Source organism: Moschus berezovskii, chromosome 1 (assembly GCF_049115385.1).
Source record: "Moschus berezovskii isolate FMDL1 chromosome 1, NW_MosBer_1.0, whole genome shotgun sequence".
In the NCBI taxonomy this organism is placed as follows: Eukaryota; Metazoa; Chordata; class Mammalia; order Artiodactyla; family Moschidae; genus Moschus; species Moschus berezovskii.
The window spans coordinates 140,793,772-140,821,731 of NC_142460.1; the positions used below are offsets into that span (position 1 = coordinate 140,793,772).

Sequence of the window (27,960 nt, forward strand, 5' to 3'; positions counted from 1 at the left end):
TCAGGTGATAACAAAAGGCTGGACTCCCCACTGCCCTCCGCAGGCCACAAAGCCCCCGGCAACAGCAGCAACTCCCAAGGGCATGTAAACACAACTCCACTTAGCACACGTGGCCTCCTGAGAGGGTGCTCCAGCTTACAGCGCCCCGTGTGCAAAGGCCACCTCTATCTGATTCAAAAGCCCCAAGGAAGCAGGAAGAAGGAAGCAGGACCAGAAAGGCCAGCCTGGCAGCCTGGAGAGGGCATTGATGTAGGTTAGCCAGCAGGCCTGTCCACGCTCATCCTCCTCACGCTCAGCAACTGCCTCAGCAATTTTTTTTTAATTACCCTGCTCAACTTATTCAGAAGTGCAATGATGTGAAGGAGGAAGCAAAAAGAAATGTCTCCGTATCATGGGAGGAGGCATCTGCCAGGGTTAAGAGTGGATAGATTAGTTGTTTTTGTCTTTTTAGAAAAATAAACCAGATCCTCTCTGCAGAGAATTGCTTTTCCCATCTGAAACCAAACTGCTTTTAGAACAACCAGGGCCTAGCTGGCTGAAATAGTGGAAATTCATATCAACGTGGCGAGGGTGGGGACCTCACTTCCCTGGAGTGAGCTAGTAAGACCTGAGCGTGGGAGCCACCTGCACTGAGCAGTGGAGAGAATGAAAACATGTAATAAATTCCATTTGCTTGGGTTTTAAATTAAAAGTGGAAAATATTCTGTTTTCTCCAATAAATGTGAAACTGGGTGTTTCTTTTTTTTTTCTTCTGTTGTCGCTATTGTGTTCTTTAGGCCATAAAAAGGTAAAAATGGAACAAACAATATGATTAAATTTTTTCCTCTCATGACCAGCTTAAGGAAAGAATTTAGGTGAAGTGCACAAAATTCAGTGCTCTATTAGAGGCTGTATAACTGTCTTCTGTGTTGAGTGTGCTAACTTTAACTTAACCAGACTATAAGTAGTTTTTTCCGTATAATTGAAAGGGATATAGATTAGTACTTAACAAGAAAGGCCCTAAGACTTCCCTGGTGGTCCAGTGGTTAAGACTTCACCTTCATGTCCAGGGGATATGGCTTCAATTTTTGGTAGAAGAGCTAGAATCCCACATCCATCAACAAAACCAAAACATAAAACAGAAGCAACATTGTAACAAATTCAATAAAGATTTAAAAAACGGTCTAAGGTCAAAAAAACAAAAAGCTTAGAAAAAAAAAAAAAAAAAGGTCCAAGGTCAAAAAAACAAAAAACTTAGGGAAAAAAACAAAAAACACTGAAGCTTTTCCAACATGATCAGCTATGTGATCTTGAGCAAATTAAGTCTTTCTGTGTCTCAGTGTCCTCAACTATAAAATGGAAATTATAACATTAGTATCCATCCTGTAGGATTATTGCAGAGGCCTGAGAACCATCCATTCCTGGCACATAGTGGACATTTAATAAACATCAGTTATTATTTTTTTTTTGTATTCCCAGAGTACTCTTCCAAAAACTCAGACTCAGCCACATTACTATGCCTTTCAAAAACCTAGAGGCTACCCCTTGTCACTGATGTAAAGGTCTTAACAGGCAAATTGAGGCTCCCATGTACCACCCCTAGGCCCCCAAGTCCCAATACATTCTCTCAATGTACTTTAGCTGCTGCTGCAATATCTTCACCACCACCCCTCACACTCACCTATTCATCTGAAACTCTTTCATGAGTGTTTGGCTATTGGCATATTGTTCCCCGACTATTAGTAGACTAAACTAGAACCATTGTCAGAGTCCAACAGTGACTGCTGGTACATAATAAATGCTCAGGAAACATTTACTTAAGATTGAACAACCTTATTAATTTTTTTCAAGACTTAGATCAAATGAAAAAAATCCTTGCATGTAATCTTTCTATATACCGTGTATAAGCCTAAACTTTCTTCTGGCTTCTAACAGTCTATTTTTTGGACAAATTTTATTCAGTGATACTCAGTAATATTATTAAACATCCTCTAATACTACTTTTTAAAAATAACTGCTAACGTTTAAGCAGCTCTTATGATGGGCCAGGTTCTTGGCATATAACAAACTCATTTAATCCTTACTATCCCACCCATGGGACTTCCCTGGTGGCTCAGATGGTAACGCATCTGCCTACACTGTGGGAGACCCGGGTTCGATCCCTGGGTCGTGAAGATCCCCTGGAGAAGGAAATGACAACCCACTCCAATACTCTTGCCTGGAAAATCCCAGGGGTGTGGTAGGCTACAGTCCATGGGGTCCCAAAGAGTCGGACACAACTGAGCGACTTCACTTTCTATCCCACCCATTAGATAGGTACTGTTTTTATTCCACTTTCTCAAATGAGGAAACTGAGGCACAGAGAAATAAAGAACTTGTCCAAAGTCACACCGATGGTAAGCAGAGGCCCATTTTTCACCTAGTCTTTACCACTGCCTCTCCTACAAAGAGTCACCTGAGTCCCAGCTACAAAGCTCATTCCCTCAATTAGTGTCAGTGGGTCAAAGCTGCAGAAAAGCAATTCAACTCCGTACACGGTAACTTGCGGTTCTCATTCCAGGGCTTCGGCTGAGTGTGTGGGACCAGGACCCAGACCCTGCCATCGAAGTCTTGGACTTCCGTGGGATCTCAAAGATAAAGATGCGTTGTACTGGAGCATCATCCACTGTTTTCCGGGGGTTTCAGGACCCAAGCCACATTTCTGGCATTCTTAGATTCTGGCAATCTCGAACTCCTAGTTAACTCTGTCCGTGAACTCTCTCCCTGACCCTCTAGCATGTCAGAGACGCTCAACTCAGTTCAACGAAGGCTTTGGCAGGTCCAACGGTGAAAGACTAGTTTACCTCCTCTCCCCCTGGGAAGAGCAGGACCAAAGAGGGGTCCAAACACATCCTTAACATCCCAGCACTAGGTCCTGCGCCCGCTGCAGACCCATCCCGAGCCCCTTGCCCTGCTCCCGCCCAAAGCTCGGGATATAAGAGCCGCCCTGGCCGCGGTCACGCCTCCCCCGCGCGCTGCTGACTCAACCCGAGGAAGAGGAACCTCTCGCTTTTTTCCGACCTGTCCCTGAGCACCCGCGTCCCGCCCCGCCCCGCCCCGCCCACCATCCAAGCCCCCGCCCCGCCTGAAGTTATCCTTCGGCTTTGCGCCGGCGGAACGCGTTAGCGTGACTCCCCGGGGTGTGGCCACAGAACTCAGGCGACGCCTTGCCGAAGGGCGGCCCCCTCCGCGGCCCGGAAAAGGAGACCCCGCGCGGCGGCAGCGGCGAGCCGGGCATGCTCACTGGCGCGGGCCGGGCCCGCAGCCCGGGCAGGAAGCGCCGGCGCTAGGCGGTCCCCAGCGCTGCCAGCTGGAGTCGGGCGGAGCCGGAGCTCCAGCGCCGGGTGGTTCTGCCAGTCCCCGCGCGCCCGGGCGGCCGCACACGTGTCCAAGCGTCACGTCCGCGCGCGCCCCCGGGGCTTGCGTCAGCGGCCGCTCCGGTAGCGGGTGGGCCGGGGTTCTGCGCACCGCTCGGCTTCGGGGCCGCGACGCCGCCGGGAGGAGGAGTTTGGGGGCGCGGAGGGGTGTTCGGAGCGCCGGGGACCGCGGAGATCGTCAGCGCGGTCCGGCCCCCCATCCTGCCCGGCGCCGATCGTCTCCGTAGCTCGGTCCCGGGCTGGGCGCGGTGGCGTTGCCCCGGAGCCCGCCGCCCGCGGGGCGCGCACCGCCTTGACACCGGCGGCCCCGCGGCAGGCAGGCGCCCGCAGTTCCATGGTTGGTTCGGAGCGCGATGAGCCGCCCGTCCTCCACCGGCCCCAGCGCTAACAAACCCTGCAGCAAGCAGCCGCCGCCGCAGCCACAGCACGCTCCGTCCCCGGCTGCGCCCCCGGCCGCCGCCACCATCTCGGCTGCGGGCCCCGGCTCGTCCGCGGTGCCCGCCGCGGCGGCGGTGATCTCGGGCCCCGGCGGCGGCGGCGGCGGGGCTGGCCCGGTGTCTCCGCAGCACCACGAGCTGACCTCGCTCTTCGAGTGCCCGGTTTGCTTTGACTATGTCCTGCCCCCCATCCTGCAGTGCCAGGCCGGGCACCTGGTCTGTAACCAATGCCGCCAGAAGTTGAGCTGCTGCCCGACGTGTCGGGGCGCCCTGACGCCCAGCATCAGGAACCTGGCTATGGAGAAGGTGGCCTCGGCAGTTCTGTTTCCCTGCAAGGTAAGCCCAGGTGCCAGCCACGCACCTCCGCCCGGCGACCTCCCGGGACTCCTGTGTCCCCCAGCCCATTCGCGGGCGCTGAGAGGCAGTGGGCTTCTATCTTATTAACGGGGGGGGGGGGGAGTTTACACCGTGTTCGCCCTCCCCCATGCCACCTGTCCACTTTGGGAGCAGCTCTGGGCCGACTGCTGCCCGATCACTGACCCCAGCCTGATTGGCACGCGATCACGCTGTCCCCACCCGGAGCCTGCGTACTCTGCAGACGTGTACTCAGCCTGGGTAGAGCTGGGCCGCCGAAGGAAAACTTGGACCCAGAAGCTGACTATCTGTGGGTGAAAGAGGAGGGGGGAAAGGAGCGAAGTAAACGCACCCCTCGCCAGCGCTGGGCTTGGAAGGACTGGTACTGGATTCCTCCTGCCCCCCGAGTCTGCCTTCTGCGCACCCCTGACACGTGGGAGCCCTCGGGAGTGTAGCTAAAAAAAAAAAGGGCGCCTACAGCCTGTTTTCCTCCAACAACAAGAAAACCTTGTAAGCCACGCCTTTCCCTCTCCTAGCCTTCCAAGGACTGAGGAGTTGTGTTATTTTACTAAGTGGGGTGAAAACAAGAATTGATGGGGAATTTAACTGGTAGGGCACGCAGGAGCTGTGTTACAGTTCTTTAAAGCCCACCACTTTAGTTTTTGTTTAGTTAAAAAATTATCAGTGCTTTTGCAAAAAAAAAAAGCGCGGGGAGGGGGGGAACATCACCGAGACAAGTGAAAGACCCAAACATCTCGCCTCCTTTCCCACCGGTATTAGGTTTAGTTTGCATCTGCATGGGGTTTTTTCTAACCGTGTATAAATACACTCTCCGCAACTGAATATAGAATGGTAGATGTTAATGTCAGGAAGGTTTATACATGCACACATAAGTTTTTCTCCAAAAATGGCTTCTGCAGCTTGCTGACTTAAGTTCGTTTCATCACACATATTTTTATATGTCTGCAGCCTACCTTTATCTCATTGTATTTTAAATGGCTGCATAATTTTGCATTGTGCGGTCATACTGTAACATCAGTTTACATCTTTTGGGTAAAAATCTTCACGAACAGATAAAGACATATCTATCTATATTGCAGCTTTATAACCTAGAATTTTACCATACAGTTCATTTTTTAAACTTAGAAATAATGTCATTAATATTTTTGGAGTTTTTTGGTAAAGCGCCTCATGGGCCATTTAGGCTTTCTTGCATTGATTTCTCTTTGCTGCTGCTCACTTTTATAGGGCAAGGGCTTATTTTTAAATTAAAAATAATCCACCAGAGAACTGAAGCTTGGGACACATGTCAGTAAAATGAGTGATTTAATTTGGTCTGTGTCGTGCCACAAATAGGGTTTAAAATAGCATATTCAAATAAGCATTTGAACTTGTCTTTGAGCTGTGGGTTTTCAGTCAACCTTAATAAATTGTCATGCTTTGAACCACTCCTCATGTAATGCTTACTAATGCACCCAGCCCAGTAGTAGTTTGTCATAAAATTTAGACAAAACAGTTTCAAAATTTTCTTAGGGTCATGAACAAAGTGGCAGCCTAGTGATCAAGGGAAGATTTGGTGATTGGTGACCTAAGAGTGGATATTTGAGTTTTGAGATATTTTGTGGAAGCCGAGTGAGTAGATGGGGGATGCCTCACAGGGTTTCTGGGGAGCCATCTTCTCAGCCCTTCACTTTCCCCTAGACCTTTGATGGCTAACAGAAGAAATTATTTCAGATGAATAACATTTTACAAATGAGCATTTGATATCAGTCAGCTATCCGTATCTGCCTGACAGTGCAGGAGATTCGGGTTTGATCCCTGGGTGGGGAACATCCCCTGGAGGAGGGAATGGCTACCCACTCCAGTATTCTTGCCTGGGGAAATCCCATGGACAGAAGAGCCTGGTGGGCTACAGTCCATGGGGTCGCAAGAGTCAGACACAACTCAGCGACTGAACAAGCTATCCCTAATTTATTTTTTAAAGCAGTACCATAAGAGCATTATGTTGCTTGCTCCTTAGAGAATGAGGGCAGTTATAACATGCTATATGAAGTGTGAAGTTTCACTTTCAGAATACAGAATTCTTGTTCCCACTGAAGTATATATTCTTTCCTAATGTGATATGTCTTAAAGAGTTCTCTTGGGAATCAAGGGTATCCAGTGTTTCTGTATATGTCACTGATTTTTAAAAAGGTCCCATTCTGTAAGACTGTAGCTGGACAAAGCCATTGCTTTGCAAGATGAAATTAAACAAGGTCAACCATCCCCCTACAGACCGGGAACCCAGCTTAGAAAGTGACCTGCGGGGGATGGGGCGTCACTTTGTGTAAATACATACATGTGAGATTTATAAAGCTGGAATATGCATGCCTCAACTATGATTGATCAGTAATCCAGACTATTGACAGGGGAGCTCAGCCAGTTAGTCTGGATAAATCAAACTTGGATGGATACAGAGACCCAGCAAGCAACTGAAATAATATTCGTTGGGAAGGCTGAGAGCAATAGGGAGTAGTGAGGCCTGTGGCAAACTCCAACACAATGATGTGCTTAGCCAGCCCTATGCTCCACACTTGCTCCTGGAAGTCATAGGGACTGCCTTGTCCCCACTTGCTCTGAGTCTCTCATGGGCTGGCTCATGGGAGAAAACCCATGTTGGGTAAAATACCAGAAGCCAGCTCTCAAGAGTTGCCTGGCGCTGCCACTGTTTGCCTGAGAGACTCCCTCTGAGAGCCTGATGTTCTTGCCTGTAATGAGGGGATTGGACTGTTCAACTTCTAAGGACCTGTAGCTTCTAGAACTCCATGAAGAGAAGGGAGGCTCTGTGGAACGCTTGTTGAGGCCCTCTGCATGCCAGCTCCTTTGTGTGGGTTATTTTTTATGAGTCTACCTTTCTTATTCTCAGGTGAGGAAACATGCGCCTATAGAGAGGTTAAGAGTTAAGTGACTTGAGATCACACGGTGGACCAGTCCATAAACCTTCATCCTGAAGGCACACATCCTTTGATTTGGAGTCTGAGGTTATATTCGGAGGTTCCAGATCACAACCTGAGGTTGACACCAGTAACAAAATCATCCGACTGGATGAGGTCACCAGATGGACACATCCCAGTGAGACAACATAGCTGCTGACTATCAAGTTTATTGGGAGGAATTTTGTAGGGCTTGGGGGGTGGGAAGATCAAGGGGTAAGGGGGAATAGTTTATACACCCATATTTGGGGGGATTTCAGTCCAGCTCTCAGAGAAGGCAATGGCAACCCACTCCTGTACTCTTGCCTGGAAAATCCCATGGACGGAGGAACCTGGGAGGCTGCAGTCCATGGGGTCACGAAGAGTCGGACACAACTGAGCGACTTCACTTTCACTTTTCACTTTCATGCATTGGAGAAGGAAATGGCAACCCACTCCAGTGTTCTTGCCTGGAGAATCCCAGGGACAGCAGAGCCTGGTGGGCTGCCATCTATAGGGTCAAACATGACTGAAGCGACTTAGCAGCAGCAGCAGCAATCCAGCAATCCAGCTCTAAATTGCTCATGCTTCCAGTGGCCCCAAAGTAGAAAGAAAGTGAAGTTGCTCAGTCATGTCCAACTCTCTGCGGCCCCGTGGACTGTAGGCTACCAGGCTCCTCTGTCCATGGGATTCTCCAGGCAAGAATACTGGAGTAGGTTGCCGTTTCCTTCTCCAGGGGATCTCCCCAACCCAGGGATCAAACCTGGGTCTCCCGCATTGCAGGCAGATGCTTTACCCTCTGAACCAGGGTATGAGTCACCAAAAAGCCTCCTTCCTGAGGTATGGTTGGAGGGAGGGGGTCACATAATTAAAGGCTACAGTCCTGCCAGCACCTGTGACAGAGGGCACCACATGCACTGTTAGCTCAGATTTCCTTTTCAAAAAGGATCTCTATCAGAGTATGGCTCTCTGCCACCTGGGGTATTTTTAGTCCATTCTATGGCTTGTGCCACACCTGAGAAGTTTTGACATCCTGTCCCCTTATCACAAACTCACCATCGTCTCTGGAGAGTGTGGATGTAGGGGGAGAAGTGAAGGCTGACACATTGGGGCCCCTCACTCAACAGTGTAGTTTAATATCAGCCAACTATTGCTTTCCAAAACCATGAGAAATGCTAAAACACGCTCCAGCCCTCTTTCACTATCAGTCATTTTCTTTCCACTTTTTCTTTGGGGCTTCCCTGGTGGCTCAGACGGTAAAAGAATCTGTCTGAAATGCAGAAGACCCAGGTTCAACCCCTGGGTCAGAAAGATCCCCTGGAGAAGGGAATGGCTACCAGCTCCAGGATTCTTGCCTGGAGAATTCCCCTGGTGGCTACAATCCATAGAGTTGCAAAGAGTTATTTCTCTCCAAAACCATAGGAAATGCTAACACACACCCCAGCCCTCTTACACCATGAGACATTTTCTTTCCACTTTTTCTTTGGTTTCTGTAGAAGCTTCTAGCAGCATTATCTCCAAATACTGAACTAGAAAGCCTCGTCAGATACTTCTTCTCTGTAGTTGGATTGTGACAGTGGTGTTTGTATTCTTTAAAAAAAAAAACCTGAGGGACTTCTGCGATGGTCCAGTGGTTTAGACTTCATCTTCCAGTGTAGGGGGTGTGGGTTCAATCCCCGGTTGGGCAGCTAAAATCCTACATGCCTCTGGGCCAAAAAACCAACATTAAAAGAAAAGAAAAAACAATATTGTGACAAATTCAGTAAAGACTTTAAAATGGTGCACATTAAAAAAAACATCTTAAAGTCAGATCAGATAATCCAGTTGAAAGTTAAAATGTGTGGACTGATCTAGTCCAGTGGGGAGAAACCCTAAACACCAGCAGGGACAGGTAATGCAAGGGAGAGGGGCATCTGCCATGTGAGCTTAGGGTTCAAGCGACGTCAGGGGCAGTGGAGGTGATTGGGAGTTGGACCACAACTTTTGCTCAACTCTGGCTGATTGGTCAGGATGGGAATGTGATTGCAGCCATGCCAGATCTTTGAATTTTTTTCAAGAAAAGTCAGAAATCTGCATTTTTTAAATGTTAAATATCTCGATTTTTTTTTTAAAACATTGTCCAAATTCACATGTAAAGCTAGCACTTGCAGGCCAAACCAACCGTGTCTGTAGACCAAACTCCAGCTTCCAGGGTGCAACCTCTGACCTGGTTCTCTTTCAGAAAACATCCACTGAGCCTGGAAGTTCTCATTTGACTCTGAGAACATATGAACTCTGGAATCCTGATAGGTCCCGGCTGCTACAGCTTACTGCCTTTTCATCTTTGTTTTGCTGAGAAAAAATGCCAACATTCTGGCCTTTGGGAGACCTGAACTATTGTCCTATTGACTAGATGTTTGACACTTTGTACAAGTCAGTCTATTTCTTTGCACCTGAATGTCTTAAGAGCTGGGCAAAATGACTATACCAAGGATCTTTTTCATCCCTAAAGTTCTGGAATCCAGTGAGCTGTTCAAGAGAAAAGGCACTAGTCAGGAGACAGAACTGGGTTCTCATCCTGGCTTTCTATGATCTCGGTCCTGTCACTAGCTCCTTAGATCTGTTTGTTCTTCAGTTAAAAAGAACAGAGATAACCTTGAGCTCGTGGATGCTCTCAGGTCAGATTAGCAATGCTGGCGAGGACTTCTGTGTCACCAAAGCAGATGGAAGGTGGGTGGGATCAGAGCAGTTGCTAGGTGATGGGTGATCAGTCACCTAACAGTCGGAGGGGATGAGCCAATTTGCCAAAACCATTTCAGGGATCTCTTCCGAACCTCAAAAATTCCCCTAAGACAAAATCAGTTACTTTGGAACTGATCAGTTATCCCTTCCGTCCTCATTCCTGGCTGAAGTTAACCGGGTTGGCTCATAGAAACTTGTGCTGGCAAGCACAGGGGTCGACATGTGTTTCTGGTGAGGCTCAAGATTTTCCAGAAGACAACAGACAGCTTTTGAGTGTAAAATCAAGAACAGAAGCACTAGAATGCATGAAAAGAGTACTCGGAAGTTTAATGCTGATTCTACACAGAGTTGGCCAAAGATTTTTCACAGGTCACCAAGTCCTAGAACTAGAGTAAATCATTGTTAGTTAAGATTGATCTTTGGTACAGCCACAATGGACGAAAACCAAAAGGTACAGCAGGTCTGACCTATAGAGTCCCCAGCTTAGGATGGATTAGAATTGCCCCTTTTGTTTTTTTCTTGGAAGCCCTATATAACGTGCTGTATACACATGACCATAGCAAGACCTCAATGTAAAATATCTTCATTGTCCAACTTGTGTGTCTGACAAAATTTGTGAACAGTGGCATTTCTCATTTACACTCGTAAGGTCCTCACTCTGAAAAGGACACACAGTAGGTATACATGTGCCAGAGTGAATGCCAGCATTCACCTGAGTATACTTTCTAAAGCTCTTGAGAGATGCTGAAAATTTCCTAGCAGAATTTCATCAACTTTGCCCCACACATCCATTCTCCATTTGTTTCTTAAAAACTGCGAAACTGACATTCTCGTTGCCAGTTTGGTAAAAGTTTTATTGTAACCATTTTTATACTGTATAGTGTCTGTGAGATACACCCCCTTCCCAGTTTTTAGCTGTCGAGATGAATGGAAGGTACACCTGTATTAAATGTGTGGGCCTGGGCCCTATTTCAAAACTTTGAATCAATGGAGGTGGTGTCTTTGGGTCTTTCCTTCTCCCCTCCTCCCCTTCACCTCTTAACTCTGGTAGTTTTGAAGGCAGGCCCTACTCGAGCCTCCTGGTGCCAATCCTACATGTCTTTACCGTACTCGTTGGAGACCTCTCCAAGCCTCAGTGGCTCATTGTTAAAATGGGCTGATGATTGTGGCAGTAATTCATGCAAAGTGCCCAGCACAAAGTAAAAACTAAATAAATGCGCACAGTTAGAAACTAACAGGAAGCAAACGACTGGAGTCTGAGGTCAGGTCCAGTTGCTCAGTCGTGTCCAACTCTTTGTGACCCCATGGACTGTGTCCATGGAATTCTCTAGGCCAGAATACTGGAGTGGGTAGCCTTTCCCTTCTCCAGGGTATTTTCCCAACTCAGGGATCAAACTCAGGTCTCCTGCATTGCAGGCAGATTCTTTACCAGCTGAGCCACAAGGGAAGCCCAAGAATACTGGAGTGGGTAGCCTATTCCTTCTCCAGGGGATCTTCCCGACTCAGGAATTGAACCAGGGTCTCCTGCATTGCAGGTAGATTCTTTACCAATTGAGCTATCAAGGAAGCCCTAAAAAAAAAAAAAGAAATCTTTTTTTCTCCCATCAGTTCTCCCATCGAGCTTCTCTTCCCTATTCCTAGTCTTATAGGGTTTCCATAGAGCTAGGTATGTTGGCTCTGGCATTGGTTTTTCAGTGATGAGAGTTTTAAAAAATTTCTTTAATGCTTTTAGAAGGGAAAACCTGCTTAGATTAGGCAACTTTTTTATGCATATATTTTGTTTTTAAAAGTTATGATCTTTTTTTAATGTAGAACATACAGGAGATTTTAATTTGATACTATTTTCTATAATCCTGCCCACCTAGAATAACCACTACACCATTTTTGCACATGTCCTTGCAAACTTACCTCTACATCAAAACTTAGCTCTACATCAAAACTTACAGACCAGCAACAACAACAAAAAAAACAACAATGAAAAACAGGTAAAATGAAATTCACACACTATTTCATAACCTATTTTTTCATCTAATACATTGTGACTGCTTTTCCACACTGATAAATATTCCTTAAGATCCTGTTTAATGACTATATAGTATTACAATTCCATTAACTCTGGAATGTTATGGAACATGATGTTGGTTATGAATGTATCAGAGTTATTTAATCAAGCCCCTGTTTGTGGTCATTTAAATCATTTTGTTTTCTTATTGTGCTTTAAGAAAAAAAGTACTGCCTAACTGAATCCCTGTAAGAAAATAATTATTTCCTAATGATAAACTCCTAGAAGTTGAATGGTAGGAACAAAGAGCATGTGCAGAAATCAACTTTTGCTCATAAAGCCAAACTGCTTTTTCACATAGAATCAAATGGACACCGAATGCCCACTTCTCTCCAGCATCACCAGCAATGGGTGTTATCCTTTTGCTTTAATGCTAGTGCCCGCTTTTTCTCCCTTATGTAACATCAGGCCAGAGTTGGCTCTTCCTGATTACCCATTAACTTTTCATCAGACCCACCCTTGCCTTAGAATACCCTGCAGCCCCAAGCCCTCTCTTCCTACAAAAAATCTGCTTAGCCAACCACTGCCTCCCCTACCACCCCGTCCTTCTGAAATTGAGTCTTAATTGTGGAGACAGATGTGCCAGCAGAGCCCTTCTGAGTAGTAGGAGCAGAGGAGTCTGGAGGCCTCCCTCAGTTGTGGTGTCAGAGCTGTATTAAGGAGGATGAGCAGGAAAGGAAGGGGTGGAATATCCCAATGGGGCTTTTGGGAGGCCATTGCTTGTAGAAAACATTGTTTACCTGGTTCGAGCTGGGTACATTATCTTGTGTTATCCTCCTAATTACTTTGTAAAGGAAACAGGACATGGTTAACATCCCCCCTAAGAAATTTGCTCAAAATTTGTAAGTTTGAGGACTTCCCTGGTGGTCCACTGGTTAAAATACTGAGCTTCCACTTCAGGGGATATGGGTTCGATCCATGGTCTGGGAATTAAGATTCCCACATGCTGAGTAACACAGCACTGGGAGCAGAAACCCCAGAAGGTGCCTTGTAATTATACACACAGTGTCTTTTCTGCTGCCCCTCTGCCTGGCTGAGGTGATCTCCTTCCCATTCCAGGCTCACCCAGTAGCTTCTGGAGGGATGGCAGTGGTACCCCTGAAGCTGCTAGGTGTAATAAGGATGCCTAGTTAAATTTGAATAGCAGATAAATAATTGCCTGGAACATTCTAGGCTGCTTGTATTTTTATTTGCTAAATCTGGTGGCCCTGTCACTTCAGCTTTCTTGTGAATTCAGTTGTATCCTTTGAGAAAATAAAGCATCTAGAGGGATGGAGCAGAGTTTGAAGGGTGGGCAGGGCAGTGAATGTGATCTCGCAGATGGGATGCTGGCAGGAAGAAGTGTGTTGAGAAAGGCTGGACAAGGTCCATAAAGCCTCTCACTCCAGCTCCTGCTTTTGTTTGCTTCAGCAGAGATTCTGAAGGGACCTCACAAAACTGGTTCTCCAAGTCCACAGGGGGGTGTTGCCTGCTAGCTCGATCTATGGTCAGATGAGAGGTATACTTGGTCAAAAGTCAACTTTTGTTTAACACTTCCAAGATTAAAAAGAAACCCCTGCCATCTCAAGGAGTTTTTGTACGTGCACACACATGGCACACTTGCACACACACACCTCCCCAAGAGCAGGATGTTCTCAGATGACTGCGATAATAAGAGGCCGGATTCTTCCTCCAAGTCACCTTCAGTAAGAAAGCCCTGCCACATGGAGTTTGTTGACTTTTTCTTAGGCAAAAAGGAGCATTTTTAAGCCCAAGGTTTTCATTAGCATTGCCTTCTCCAGAAAGTTTATAAAGTCCAGTGTTTGCTTAGCCTCACCAGTGTTTGACAGTCTGGGTACTGAGTGACACTGTCTTCTCATACTATTATCTGTGAAACTAAGACTGCACTCTGATAATTATGTCTTTGCACTACCTCATAGCAGAGGTGAGGAATGTACCATTTAAGTGAAAATCCGCTGAGGTTCTCAGAGGAAAGATGTTAAACAAATAGATGCAGGGGGAGTATTACAATGAAGTCACAAAAAGAGATGTCATTTCTTCCTGCTGCTCAAGTCTGAACTTCTCCACTGGTAATAACAGTCAAGGGCTGATTATTTGGCAGGTAGTTTTATAGACCCACTCAGAGGTGACAGGGCAGGCAGGCTCAATCCAAGGTCACACAAGACACTGGTTACTTGAGTTCCAATCACAGCCACTCTACCAGTGGTTGCAAACACACTGTAAGCAAAAGTGACATACAGCCATCAGAATGACAACAGCATCCTGTTTCCCCATCTCAGTAAGGTTTCAAAAAAGCTAGAAACACCCCCATCGAATAGTTTATGTAAATAAAGTATGTGAAATGCCTTGGTCAAAAACTACAGGAGTCATTCAACCCAGAATGAATGAAATCTAAGACGTACATTTTTTTCTTACATGGTCTCAAGATCTATTGAATTATTTTTTAATTCTAAGTTCCAAAGTAAGACTTAATTAAAGTAAAAGTAACATGGTGGAAAGCAATCATCTTTTGCAGATAAACCTAATATTTATTCATCTACCAATAAATAGTGGGTGAACAAGAAGCAGGCAATAAATCAGTAAGTCAATAAGCAAAATTAACAGACCCATAAATTAATTGGAAAATAACCTGGGATCATTTAGTGATTTTTGGGGGGGAAGATAAAAAAAATTGTAGTCACAAAAGAGCTAGCTTGGATTGCTAGAAGTCCTGTTAGAAAGTGGTAAAACTGGGCTTCCCTGCTGGTCCAGTGGTTGAGAATCCACCTGCCAGCGCAGGGGATGCGGGCGGGTTCGATCCCTGTTCCGGGAAGATCCCACATGCCACGGAACAACTAAGCTCATGTACCTCGGCTCCTGAGCCCATGAGCCACAACTACTGAAGCCTGTGTGCCCTAGGGCCCGTGAGCCGCAAGAAGAGAAGGCACTGCAGTGAGAAGCCTGTGAGCCACAGCAAAGAGCCCCCACTCTGCACAGCAAGAGTAAGCTCACACACAGCACCGAAGACCCAGCACAGCCATAGATAAGAATTAAAACGTTTTAAAGAAAGTGGTAAAATTTAGGTGTAACTGCTGGTTAAGATACAAGTTTTACCACTATATGGGTCTAGACTAGGTTTAGCTGCAGCTCCCACTTGATCAAGTCTAAACAATGTTGAGAAACAGAGACTTCAGCCAATAGCCTTTTATCGTCTGCTGATTATACCTGTTAAACTCTCAGGATCCATCCTTCCCATTGAACTGACTCTGATTCCATTCATGGGGTCACCTCCCCAGTTGTAAAAGGGGTTTACTTGTTTATGAAAGGGGTGCAGGTACATTTCATACCTGGAGCTCCTCTTCCTGTGGTCTGGAAGCAAACAGGAGTTTCCCAGGGAGCACTAAGGGTGGTGGATCATGAACCTGGAAACCATCGTCCAGGGCCATAGATCTGTCAGGTGCCCACAAACCTCTGGAAGGATCCGAGGAGCAACAGAGAAGGCTCTGTCTTCTTTGGGTGGGGAGGGGGTCAAAAAGTGTTGGTAATTATAACAATTGATGTCTTCACTGCCACATTTTATTGGTTCACTAAAATGAATCCCAAGAGCTTCCAATAAAAGATAAACTTAGTTTAGTTGCATTTACATGCAAGTATGTAGTTTAAAGTATATTTTCTTTAAAAAAGAAAAAGAAAAAACTATCACAATAATCATTCAGATCTGCAAAAAGAATCTCTACCCCAGAAGGATGAATATGCTTAGTCTCTGGGGTTTTTTGTTAATTTCTATTTTTATGTATTTGGCTGTGCCGGGTCTTAGGTGTGGCACATGGGATCTTAGTTCCCTGACCAGGGATCAAATCCAGACCCCCTGCACTGGAGGGTGCAAAGTCTTAGCTGCTGGACCACTAGGAAAGTCCCTCTGGATTGTTTTATATGATTTCAGATTTACATGACACTTGCAATAATAGTGCAGCTTCCCATATGGCCTTTATCCACATTCACCAGTTACCTGCTTTTTGCTCCACTTGCTTTATTGTTTGTGCCCTCTCCATTCGTATATATATATATATTACACGGAAACTGCAGACACCCTGTCCTTTTATCCCTAAGTACTTCCCTGTGTTTCTCCTCTAAAATCAAGGACATTTTCTTATGTAATTATGGTACAGTTATCAAAATCAGGAAATGTGATATGGCGTGGGTATTCTTATCTAATCCTGAGTCCATATTCAAATTTCAGTGGTTGCCCCAGTAATGCCCTTTGTAGCAGTTTCGGTTTCCCAGTCCAGGGTCAGACGTTTGGTCATCCGAGTGCATCCTGTGATGCTTACAGCTTATTTAGATGGAAAGAAAGTGCAGTTTGCTTTTGCTTCCCCAAAACAAGGTCATTTCTTGGGTCTAATTGAAGAAGTTTATAAGCATCACCAGCAAGTATCTATTATGTTTTGTTTTCTTGAGATGTTCTCATTTGAGGTACTGGCAGGTAATCTGCTAATACACTCCACTGTTTCCCAGGAGGTAAGCAGGTGGAAGCAAGGCGGTTACGTCACAGTCCCCAGACGGACCTGGTTGGTGCCCAGTGCCTCCAGTGTCGTTGACTGTTGATTGTTGAGAGTTCAGCAAATCGTCCTTAAATTGCCTGGACTCTAAGAGTTAATTTAATAGGTGAAAAAACTTGTTCTAAACCAGTCATGGAATCCACGATCTTCACTAGCACCCAGGCTAAGAATTCCGTTTATATACTTATTCCTTAAACAAATATAATATGCCTGTGTTTCTTGAATAAATACCAGGTGTCTAGTGTTTGACTATGTTTCTGACGTACCTTGTCATGTGTATTTGTGTGTCAAGGGGTCTCTGTGCCAAAAAGGAGAAAACCTTGTCTAAATTCCAGCTTAAATAAAACCACCTTCAAACCCCATGTCCAGGGAAAGAATTGGCACTATTTACTGCTTTCTGCAAAGACATCAGAATGAGGCACCAGGGTCCTCTGTCCCCTTTTCACAGGGGCAGAATGTGTTTGCACAAGACTTTTGAGCCATCGCAACGTGAAAAATTTCTAAAGGAAAAGTCAGAAGTGTTATTTCAACATTGCTTTGCTGGGCCATCTCTCCCCCTGCCGTGCATTCTTCTTTAGCTTTGGGCTTGTGTGTGTGGTCGTGCCTCCCCTGGCCCCCAGCTTAAAGAGGGGTTTACTTAAAGCAAATCTCACCTCCTGCCCACCCCCCCAGGGGAGATGAGCAGATATTTCCTGGGGGGGAAATCTTATTTATAACTGCAGATGTGTCCCAGGCCGCAGGCAGCCCTCTGCAAAGCAGCCCAGGTACTTTATCTCAGAGACAAGTGTGTGCCTTGAAGAACCAGTCGTCTCAAGAAAAACGGGCATCCTTTGAACCCTTCCGCCGGGTGGGCAGGCCCTGGCCAGAGCGAGAGGAGGGAAGCCTCAGGACTTTCTTTCCAGATGCCAGAGAAGGCAGGGAGGGCCTAATTACTGGTTACTTGTTTGTGATGTGCTGCTGCCTCATTCCTTAGGGATAGCCACGTTTGGGGCTGTTTTTCTCCTTGCAAACCAGGAAGAAGTTTATATTTGAACCAGTTTCCAGAAACAGCATATCTCTGAACCCTGGGTTTTGTGTATGTTGGGTGGTAGGCTGGGAGGCCTCAGGTGGGGAGATCAAGGCCAATTTCTTTTTCTGCAAAAGATTGGTTCTTTGTCTGACCCCTAAGCTGCTGTGTTCAGAGAAAGATCCACAGAGGATCCAGACACTCAAGGCTCTGACCCTGGTGTGGCCATGGATGACCACATGGGTGGGATGAGTCATTCTGTAAAACAGGTGGAACCAGTGCCCCAGCCTCCATCCATGCTGCTCAAGCCATCGAGGTCTAGCTGTGTGTGGTGGCTGGATTATTTCCTGAAGTGTCCCGGGTGGCACCCGCTGGGCAGGGCAGTGACCAGCCAGAACAGCTTCCTGCTGTGGCCCCTCCTCATGCCTGGGAGTGTGCCTGCACAGCCAGGTTGTGTCACTCACTGAAATCAGGGGCTCTCAACTCGGGTGATTTTGCCACCCAGTAAACGTGTGGCCATGCCTGGTGACATTTCTGGTGGTCACCACGTGGGGGTGGGGAGGGGAATCTCCTGGCATCTTCAAGGCCAGGGATGCCACTAAACACCCTCCAGAGCACAACACAGCCCCCAAACCAAGATGCATTTGCTCTTTGTCAGTAGTGCTGCTGCAGAGAAACCCTGGAAATGAACTAAACTGTCAATAACGTCCTGGACGGAACCTGGACCTGCCTGCTCATTATGTTTTGTCCCCAATGCATGCTCCGCTCACCCCGTGCTAGAACCAGATAGAACTATTCCTTCCACAATCTGCCTCCTCCCCCGTGAGGCTTCCCATACCCCGCTTTGTCAACCGGGCTCCACTTTGAAATCACCTGTCACCCCTGCCTCCCCCTTCTTCCTTTGCATAGGTACCTGTATTTCTGATGTGTTCGAGCTGTTTATTGTTGCATGGTACAGCCACTCTGACAGCAGACACCACAGGGGCAGGATCTGCACCACAGAGGGTGGCAGCCCTTAGAAACCCTTGGCGCTTATTGAGAAGACACAAGCCCAGGGACCCAGGCAATTTGGGTTTGCTCCTCAGAGGCCCCTAAACCATTCTACAGGCTGTCTCAGGAGATCTGCAGACCCCAAAGGCAGCCCTCTGATCCCTGCAAGAGCACTGCCAATGTAGTGACAAGAGCATCATTCCAGAACAGTGGCGAGACTGTCACAAGTATCAGATGTGGCACGAGAGGGCATGTGTTTGTGTGCGTGTGAGTGCACACACGTTTAAAGTCTAGATCTTTTCTTTTTAGAGACCATCATCTCTAATTCGGTTGTCCTAACAGTGGCGCCAGTGGTCATGAAGACCGCCCTCACCCATGATGGAAAAGAGAAGGAACAGATTGGCATTAAAGTTCAGCTTGTTTAGAAAAAGCAGAGTAAGCACGTAACACATTAAAATTATATTTACTTAAGTTAATAGAGGCTGCAGTAAGATCTTTTCCCACAAGGTCACTGTCCACACAGATGCTAAGTAATGCCTGGTCTATTTGTGTAATTTGGGGAGGTCCCCTGTTCTCTATATTTGGGTGGAAGGAAAAGTATGTGACTTGAAAGGCAAACCAATAATTTAGAATATAAATATTCCTACCTGAGTTACACAAGCCAAAGTTCTCAAATGATTGCTTGGTGATAAATATTTGTTGTACATTTGTCTTGGTGAACCTAGAGTAGTTTGGGGCTTTGGGCTGGGGAAGGGGGCAGGTGGTACTTTTTCTGCACATTCTAAGCCAGAGTTCATCTCGTTCCTGGAATTATTCCTGGGCAACTGTGGTAAACAGCCCCTTCTGAAAGGTCTTCAGATCCAAATATTGAGGGTTTGTTTCAGCCAAGAAATCGGCCAGGTTCTGGGCTAATTTTTGCTATTTTTATTGTGTTGGATGTGTGTTTTTAAACACTTGGCATAAGTGTCTCACCCATCATTCACAGAAGAGTTTCAGAAGGCTCTGTATTCTGAACCTCACCCTGGATTTAAAACACAGTTAATAGAGATTTGTTTTTTTTTTTTTTAGGGCCTTACATTGCTAGGAACACAAACTATAAATATATCTGGATAAGTAAATTTGTTCCTTCTTCTTGATTAAGTTTTATACCCATGCTTTTAAAATTAGTCCATGGTTTTCAAAGATGAATAAGCAGTTCCTACAGGCAAAGTATTAATAAATAACAGTGAACTATTTCTGCCAATTTCTACTGAAGACCATTATAATTCACTTTAGGAGGAAGAAAGAGCTGCATGTCTCTCTCTAAGCCACCTTCTTCTTCCTTATTAGGGGAGACTCATCTCCCTAAGGGTGGTGGCGGCCTTCTCTCCTCCATATCTGCTTCTCAGTGACTGCAGCTTAGGGTCTTGTAAGGAGAAGACATTCAGGGCCTGCTTACTGCTAGTGATTTAATTCAGCTGCAAAGATCAGAATTTGACCTATTTAAAAAATTTATAAGGGTTTATTCCCTAAGGACGGGTAGGGAGAAGCAGAAACAGCTGTGGGGGTCGGTTTTGTGTTTTCAGCCTTGGACACAGCATCTTAGAAAAAATGAAGCAGGGGAATTCCCTGGTGGTCCAGTGGTTAGGACTTGGGGCTTTCACCGCTGTGGCCCTGGGTTCAATCCCAGATAAGGGGACGAAGATCCTGCAAGTCACCCAGTGGGACCAAGAAGAAAATTGATGTGGCCCTGCCATCATTTGATGTCTTCATGTCTCAACAGGGGGTGGGGGAATCCAAGTGCAGGAACCCAAATGGTATACTGCCACTCCGGGCTTGAGGGGGATCAAGCTGACTTCTGGTTTCAAGCTGAAGAGGTCATTCAGGTTTCCTTATTCTTGACAAAACTACACCATAGTCCTCTGAGCAAGTGTCTGCTGGTGGACTCATTCTCCATGTGGTGTCCAGGAATTAGCAGGGTCATTCTCATGAAGTTTGGGTACAGGAGTCTTAATTCCTGTGGTGTGGTCTTTTCTTGCAATAGATGTGATTTATCCATCAGGAATGTGCAGGGAGAAAACGGTTTTGTTCCCACCCTATTAAGGCAGCGTTTGAAGGACAGACTGACTGTGCCAGGAAATCCGCCTAGGACAAGCGCCCACTGTAGCTCCCCTTCCTCCCGGGCCTCGTGACTACCTGGTCATGAGATGAACACAGGGACTTGAGGAAGGAGTCCGAGGCAAGTCCTGCGGACTTTGAGAAGAGAGCGAGGCCCTTCTCACTTTAAGCTCCTTGGCTGGAACCAAACTGAACAGTCCCTTGAGTTCTTGAATGTGATTTCTTTTCCTAAAAAATGTATGTCCAAAGCCCACCCTTGGGGCAGGGGGTAAAAGGTGAAGAGGGCAAGGTCCCGGTTCTGGCAATGTGCGGGGTCTCCAGCCCGCTTCTGCACTGGGCTGGTCACTCCACCAGCACGGCCCCCTCCACCAGGGGGCCGCAGGGCAGCTTTCCCACAGCCCACCTGCTGGTCACAGTCGGAGCCAGGAAGCAGTGGATGGGGCCACCAGGGGGGAATTACACCATCTGCAAAACTGTCAGTGAAAGCTAGTTCAAAGATGACATTCATCCTTGTCCTACCCCTAAGCAGTTCTATGGTGCTAAAGAACCCACCTGCCAACGCAGGAGATGTGGGTTCCATCCCTGGGTTGGGAAGATCCCCTGAAGGCGGGCATGGCAACCCACTCCAGTATTCTTGCCTGGAAAATCCCATGGACAGAGGAGCCTGGAGGGCTACAGTCCATAAGGTCACAAAGAGTCAAGCACGACTCAAGTGACTTAGCACTCAATGCACACAAGCAATTCTAAATTCTTTTTTAAAACTCTTTAAATTCACAGAAAATAAGGGGAAAGCCAGGTTTTTCTAGGGCTGGCTTCACAATTGTGTTTGCAACATTTGTTAAAGAGTACTTGAGTTCTCACGTTTTCAACAATGTTGGAACAGGGGCGGGAATGCAGCTCATTCCTGGCCGGGATGGGCCCCTGATCTTATGCGTGGCGGTGCGGAGGATGAACAGGCACTGAGACTTTTCAGTCTGCAATATTTAACTCACCTGGAGCGAAAGTAGTTGAAACAAAAATGCAGTTTAAGTCTGGAGAACCTGAGGTTTGCAGCCTCAGAGGTGGAGGAAGCCCCCAGGGTCTCACTGTGCTGCTTTCTGTCCCTGCAGTATGCGACCACGGGCTGTTCCCTGACCCTGCACCACACCGAGAAGCCGGAGCATGAAGACATCTGTGAATACCGTCCCTACTCTTGCCCTTGTCCTGGTGCTTCCTGCAAGTGGCAGGGGTCCCTGGAAGCCGTGATGTCCCATCTCATGCACGCCCACAAGAGCATCACCACCCTTCAGGGAGAAGACATCGTCTTCCTGGCCACAGACATTAACCTGCCAGGAGCTGTGGACTGGGTGATGATGCAGTCGTGTTTCGGCCATCACTTCATGCTGGTGCTGGAGAAACAAGAGAAGTATGAGGGCCACCAGCAGTTCTTCGCCATCGTCCTGCTCATCGGCACTCGCAAGCAGGCGGAGAACTTCGCCTACAGACTGGAACTGAATGGGAACCGGAGGAGACTGACCTGGGAGGCCACGCCCCGGTCCATCCACGATGGCGTGTCCGCAGCCATCATGAACAGCGACTGCCTGGTGTTCGACACAGCCATAGCGCATCTTTTTGCAGATAACGGGAACCTTGGCATCAATGTGACTATTTCTACATGTTGTCCGTGACGCACCGACATGATTTGGGCGTGGCGCTCTCTGGTTAATAAAGGCTTTTATAGGTGTTTTATTCACAATGTCTTCACAAGTCAGGACCCACAGTTTTCCCGTGTCCTGTCTGAACGGCAGCTTCCCATCTGGCACTGGCCCAACGAAGTTCATTAAACCGGGACAGAGGAGGTTGGCCGGTTAGTCGTTTGGAGGCCACCCTATGATCGGAAATCAACTTGATTATTAAATTTTACTTCCTTCCTGAACAGCACCTGACAGGTTGCTCGGGCTCCTCTAAGACCAGGATGTTTGTTAGGAATTGGAGGCTCCTTCCTGCCTCCCTATATTGGTCCCTCCAAGTTGACGAAAGCACAGTGACTGTCAGCAGAGTCCTTAACTTTGCTTTTACCTTGTGTTTAAGGAGGTAGGAATTGTTTTACTACATTTTAAACAGTGTTTCTCAAACTGGATGGCTAACCAGCGTGCACGGAATCAATGGAGTGCTTATCTGAAACATGCAAATTGGGGAGCCTGTGAATTTAACAGTCTCATCAGGGGATGATTTCCAACAGTAAAGTTTGAGAATTACTGGGTTAATTGTGGGAAAGGGTCCAGATTTTAAAGGTGCTTTCTGATTACCCTCTACTGATTTGTCTTTCTACTATTTCATCCACATACACCCCCACTCCCAGATTAAAACAAGAACCACAGATCCCCACAAACACAGTCCTGAGATCTAGTCACTCTCTTGTGTTTGGGAGGGACTGCCTAGGAAAGCAAGAAGGGTAGCCATTGATAGCTCTCACGTAGTTAGTTTTTGCTCGTCACTAGTACAAATGACCTGTTTACACCTGGCTTCCCTCAGAGGCCCTCCTTAACTTAGATGGTGGGAAAGACTAGATCAGTAGAGTTGGAAAAGCTTTATAACCAGTGTCATATGCTTGCTATTTAAAGGTATGTGTTGGGTTTGGTTTGTTGGTTTTTTTTCCACATTCACTTTAGTTTTTTAATAAATATTTTTCAAAAATGAATATTCTGCTTCATCTTGAGTGGGATAATGCATACTTTCTGGGTATCTACTGTGTGCAGGTGCCATGAAGCTTCACCTCTTCACCCCGAGCACCCCTTGGAGCTCTCACTGTCTCTGTGTGAAAAAGCAGGCATTTGTCCAAGACCACAGCACAGATCGCTGGCACCACTGGGTGAATGCACTTCTCTCAACCACGGAGTGTCACAGGTGTGGCAGGTCTCCTCCTTGGAGTGGTTCTTTCTGCCTGACAGTGCCAGGGCTTGTGGACAGAGAATACTTTTCGTGGTTTACAGAATTGGAAGAGGTTTGGCTGTGATGTCCAGAGCACTGGGTTTGAGCCGAGGTGACCCACTCCCTTGATCCCAACCCTGAACTCTCAAAGGAATTCACGGTTTTAGCCTCGAATGCCCGGTGAAGATGGACTGCTTCCCTTAGTGGCCTGATGGCATCAGAGAAGTGCCAGGTGGGAGTGATGGCTTTAGACTTACTTCATATTTCAGATGAGTTGCAGGGCTGAGTTTTCAGCCAGGAAACAGTTTAGCAGTTAAGAAATTTGCTAAAGTAACTTACCTTCGAGACTGTTCTTCACATAAAGGTTAAAAGTAGTATGCGTACATGCGTGCATGCTCGGTTCAGTAGCGTTTGACTCTGTGGGACGCTATGGACTGTAGCCCGCCAGGCTCCTCTGTCCATGGGATTTTCCAGGTAAGAATACTGGATTGGTTTGCCATCCCCTTCCTCCAAGGGATATTCCTGACCCAGAGATCAAGCTCGCAGCTCTAATTTCTCTTGCATTGGTAGGCAGGCTCTTTAGCATCACCATGTGGGAAGCCCCCGCCCCCCCCCCCCCCCCCGGCAAAAAGCATCACCATGAATCAAAGGACAGACTTATAACAGGTCGAGTAAATGAATGAAAACCACAGTTCTCCTCATGGAGAAAGTCACATTTCAAGCCAGTACACAAAGGGATGCCTGGAGGTGAGACTAAGATCTAGGAGCAGGCAGACTTTGACCCTCAGGGTGGAGCTGGTCCAGGAATGGCTGCCCAGTGCAAACGTGACACCCAGGCAATGTGTTTTGTACAGAAACTAGCCAAGCTCACCAACATCCTCTGGTGCCCATAGCTCACCCTTCTTGTTATATGTGATGGAGGAAATCAGGACCAACTGGTCAAGGAGGTACCAGAGGGTAAAACTATAAACAGACAGTAAAGGAGCAGACAGTGGAATCAAGTCACCGCAAAAGCATAAAATGTTAGATGATCAGGATCAAAAGGTCAAGGGATGGGCCAGCAGTCACACAGCGCACTAGTGGCAGCAGAATTCAGATTTCCTGACCCCATTCAGACACTTTCTAGAATGTAAATGAAAATAAGGTCGTAGGCAACAAAACTGAGCTTTTACTTTCCATAGTTTTCTAACTCTCTTCAGTCTCCGTCACTGGAAATCTGTGAACTTAACTTTTATTCTCTGACTTTTTTTAAACTTAACCATTTTCTGCCAGAAAACAAAAATCCCCAGGTTATTCCCTGTTTTAAGAGGAAGTGAAAAATAACGAAACATTATGTAAATTAAAATCTTTTCTTATAGTTCCAATTGTAAAATGCAATTTAAAATATGTGATAGGATTTCCCTGGTGGCACAGATCCCTGGTCTGGGAAGATCCCACATGCTGCCGAGCAACTAAGCCCATGCGCCACAACTACTGAGTCCTTGTGACACAACTGCTAAAGTCTACATGCTCTAAGGACCTTGAGCCACAACTAACAAGCCCATGTGATACAACTACTGAAGCCCCTGTGTCTAGAGCCTGTGCTCTGAAACAGGAGAAGCCACTGCAATGAGAAGCCCAAGCACACAGCTAGAGAAAGCCTGAACACAGCAAGACAGACCCGGCACAGCCAAAAATTAATTAATTTTTTAAAAAACACAGTGACAAGCGTTTGTCAAAACTCATCTCATGACCCACCTATGTACCATATTAAAAAAAAAAACTCTCTTTCCCATGCTAGTTCTGTATTCTAATTTGATAGAACTCTGGCTGATGAAGCAAGAGGGTAGATTCAGCCTGTATCTTACAGTGCCTGAGCCATTCTAAAGAAAAAAAAAAAGATTCTAATATACTTTGAAGAAAATGTTAATACTCATTAATTCTGGGATGCAGGAACTATATGTCTTATATCAGTATTAACATTATTCTCTGTTTTTTAAAAATATTGTTTTTAAACTAACCAATTGAGATCACAGGTTTCCAACTTTTCCAAGAGGAGGAACTAGCCTTGGTTTCCCTGGATTCTTAAGATTTAGAGGATTGAAAGGATAGAGTCCTCACAGCAAACCGTCCAGTGCAGATCATGGGAAAACTGAGAAGAGGCCATGGAACCATCATTACATCATGGAACACACCCAAGTAGAAGCTGAAACTCCACCCTCAAACAGCGGGGCTTCCCACATGGCACTGGTAGTAAAGAACCTGCCTGCCAAAGTAGGAGACATAGAAACGCAGGTTCGATCCCTGGGTCGGGAAGAGGGTACTGCAACCCACTCCAGCATTCTTGCCTGGAGAATCCCATGGGCAGAGGAGCCTGGTAGGCTACAGTCCATGGGATCACAGAGAGTCGGACATGACTGAGTGACAGCACACACGCACTTGTCTCAGCATGCACTTTGTCTCATCCCAAAGAAGGGTAATGCCAAAGAATCTTCAAACTACCACACAATTGCACTCAACTCACACACTAGTAAAGTCATGCCCCAAATTCTCCAAGCCTGGCTTCAACAGTATGTGAACCATGAACTTTCAGATATTCAAGCTGGATTGAGCAAAGGCAGAGGAACCAGAGATCAAATGGCCAACATTTGCTGGATCATAGAAAAAGCAAGAGAATTCCAGAAAAACTTCTGCTTTATTGATTATGCCAAAGCCTTTGACTGTGTGGATAACAACAAACTGTGGAAAATTCTGAAAGAGATGGGAATACCAGACCACCTTATCTGCCTCCTGAGAAATCTGTATGCAGGTCAGGAAGCAACAGTTTGAACATGGAACAACAGACTGGTTCCAAATAGGAAAAGGAGTACGTCAAGTCTGTATATTGTCACTCTGCTTATTTCTATACAGAGTACATCATGTGAAGTGCCGGGCTGGATGAAGCACAAGCTGGAATCAAGATTGCCAGGAGAAATATCAATGACCTCAGATATGTAGATGACACACCTCTCATGGCAGAAAGAGAAGAGGAAGTAAAGAGCCTCTTAATGGAAGTGAAAGATGAGAGTGAAAAAGCTGGCCTAAAACTCAACATTCAAAAAACAAAATCATGGCATCGAGTCCCATCACTTCATGGCAAATAGATGAGGAAACAATGGAAACAGTAACAGACTATTTTCTTGGGCTCCAAAATCACTGCAGATGGTGACTGCAGCCATGAAATTAAAAGATGCTTGCTCCTTGGAAGAAAGCTATGACCAACCTAGACAGCATATTGAACAGCAGAGACATTACTTTGCCAACCAAGGTCCATCTAGTCAAGGCTATGGTTTTTCCAGTGGTCATATAAGGATGTGAGAGTTGGACTATAAAGAAAGCTGAGTGCAGAAGAATTGATGCTTTTGAACTGTGGTGTTGGAGAAGACTCTTGAGAGTCCCTTGGACTGCAAGGAGATCCAACCAGTCCATCCTAAAGGAGATCAGTCCTGAATATTCATTGGAAGGACTGATGCTGAAGCTGAAACTCCAATATTTTGGCCACCTGATGTGAAGAGCTGACTCACTGGAAAAGACCCAATGCTAGGAAAGATTGAAGGCAAAAGGAGAAGGGGACGACAGAGGATGAGATGGTTGGATGGCATCACCGACTCGATGGACATGAGTCTGAGCAAGCTCCGGGAGTTGGTGATGGACAGGGAGGCCTGGTGTGCTGCAGTCCATGGGGTCAGAGTCAGACATAACTGAGCGACTGAACTGAACTTGTCTCAGCAGCAGAGTCCTGCACTTCCTGTAAAATACCATTCCAAGGAAATTCTGCTTGTCCCTGACTTCAGACTCCTGGGGCTTGCCAAGTAGCCGGCAGTGAGACCTTAGGTCCATGAGGTGACCTCTCTGGTCCCAAATATCCTGATCTGCAACACGTTAAGTTTCATTTTCTAAATGTTTTTGCTCTAGTACTAATTTCCTGAGACAGCTGAGCTACTTAAATTTAAAGTTGAGGTGTGTAAGTCATTCCAGCAGGGCTCTGGATGCCATGGTTCAGGGATAATTGATCCAGCGTGTGTCATTCAGAGTTAGCAGGTGAGTCATGCTCTAGCTGCTTCTCAGTTCCCACGGTTTAAAGCCAGGGATGGGACTTGGACATTGAAATCAGCTTTGCTTTGTAGTTCTGGCTTGAGGGGCCTGTGGCCTTGACTTTTCCTGACTCATGCATTCTGTGTTTGAAGTATGATTATAATTTCACTGACCTGTGCTGACCTCAAAGAAAGGGAGCCAAGAGTTCAAGAATAGGAAATCCCACTGCCCTCAGTATTAAACTTTCTGCTTTTGCTCTTCATTTGAAACTTACAATTTATGAGGACTTTTCTGGTGATCCAGTGGTCAAGAATCTGCCTTCTGATGCAGGGGACAAGGGTTCCATCCCAGGTCGGGGAACTAAGATCCCACATGATAAGGGGCAATGACTGAGTCCTTGAGCCACAATTAGAGAGCCTGTGTGGTCTTAAGTCCTGCTCTGCAAC

At 46.5% G+C, this 27,960-nt stretch overlaps 1 protein-coding gene across 1 annotated transcript; it reads left to right on the plus strand.

The window, feature by feature from the left end:
• The first annotated feature begins 3,148 nt into the window (after positions 1–3,148).
• On the plus strand, positions 3,149–23,231 carry SIAH2 (siah E3 ubiquitin protein ligase 2). The gene is made up of 2 exons (XM_055411723.2): positions 3,149–4,168; positions 21,661–23,231. Exons 1-2 carry the CDS (start codon positions 3,749–3,751, stop codon positions 22,216–22,218), a joined length of 978 nt encoding a protein of 325 aa, XP_055267698.1. The 5' UTR covers positions 3,149–3,748; the 3' UTR covers positions 22,219–23,231.
• Positions 23,232–27,960: the final 4,729 nt, after the last annotated feature.

What these genes read in the sequence shown, in the direction of transcription:
- SIAH2 (XM_055411723.2), top strand. Translation starts at nt 3,749, where the DNA reads ATGAGCCGCCCGTCCTCCACCGGCCCCAGCGCTAACAAACCCTGCAGC. An exon ending in CAGTTCTGTTTCCCTGCAAG is followed by an intron (nt 4,169 to 21,660) that starts GTAAGCCCAGGT and finishes CTGTCCCTGCAG; the next exon opens with TATGCGACCACGGGCTGTTC.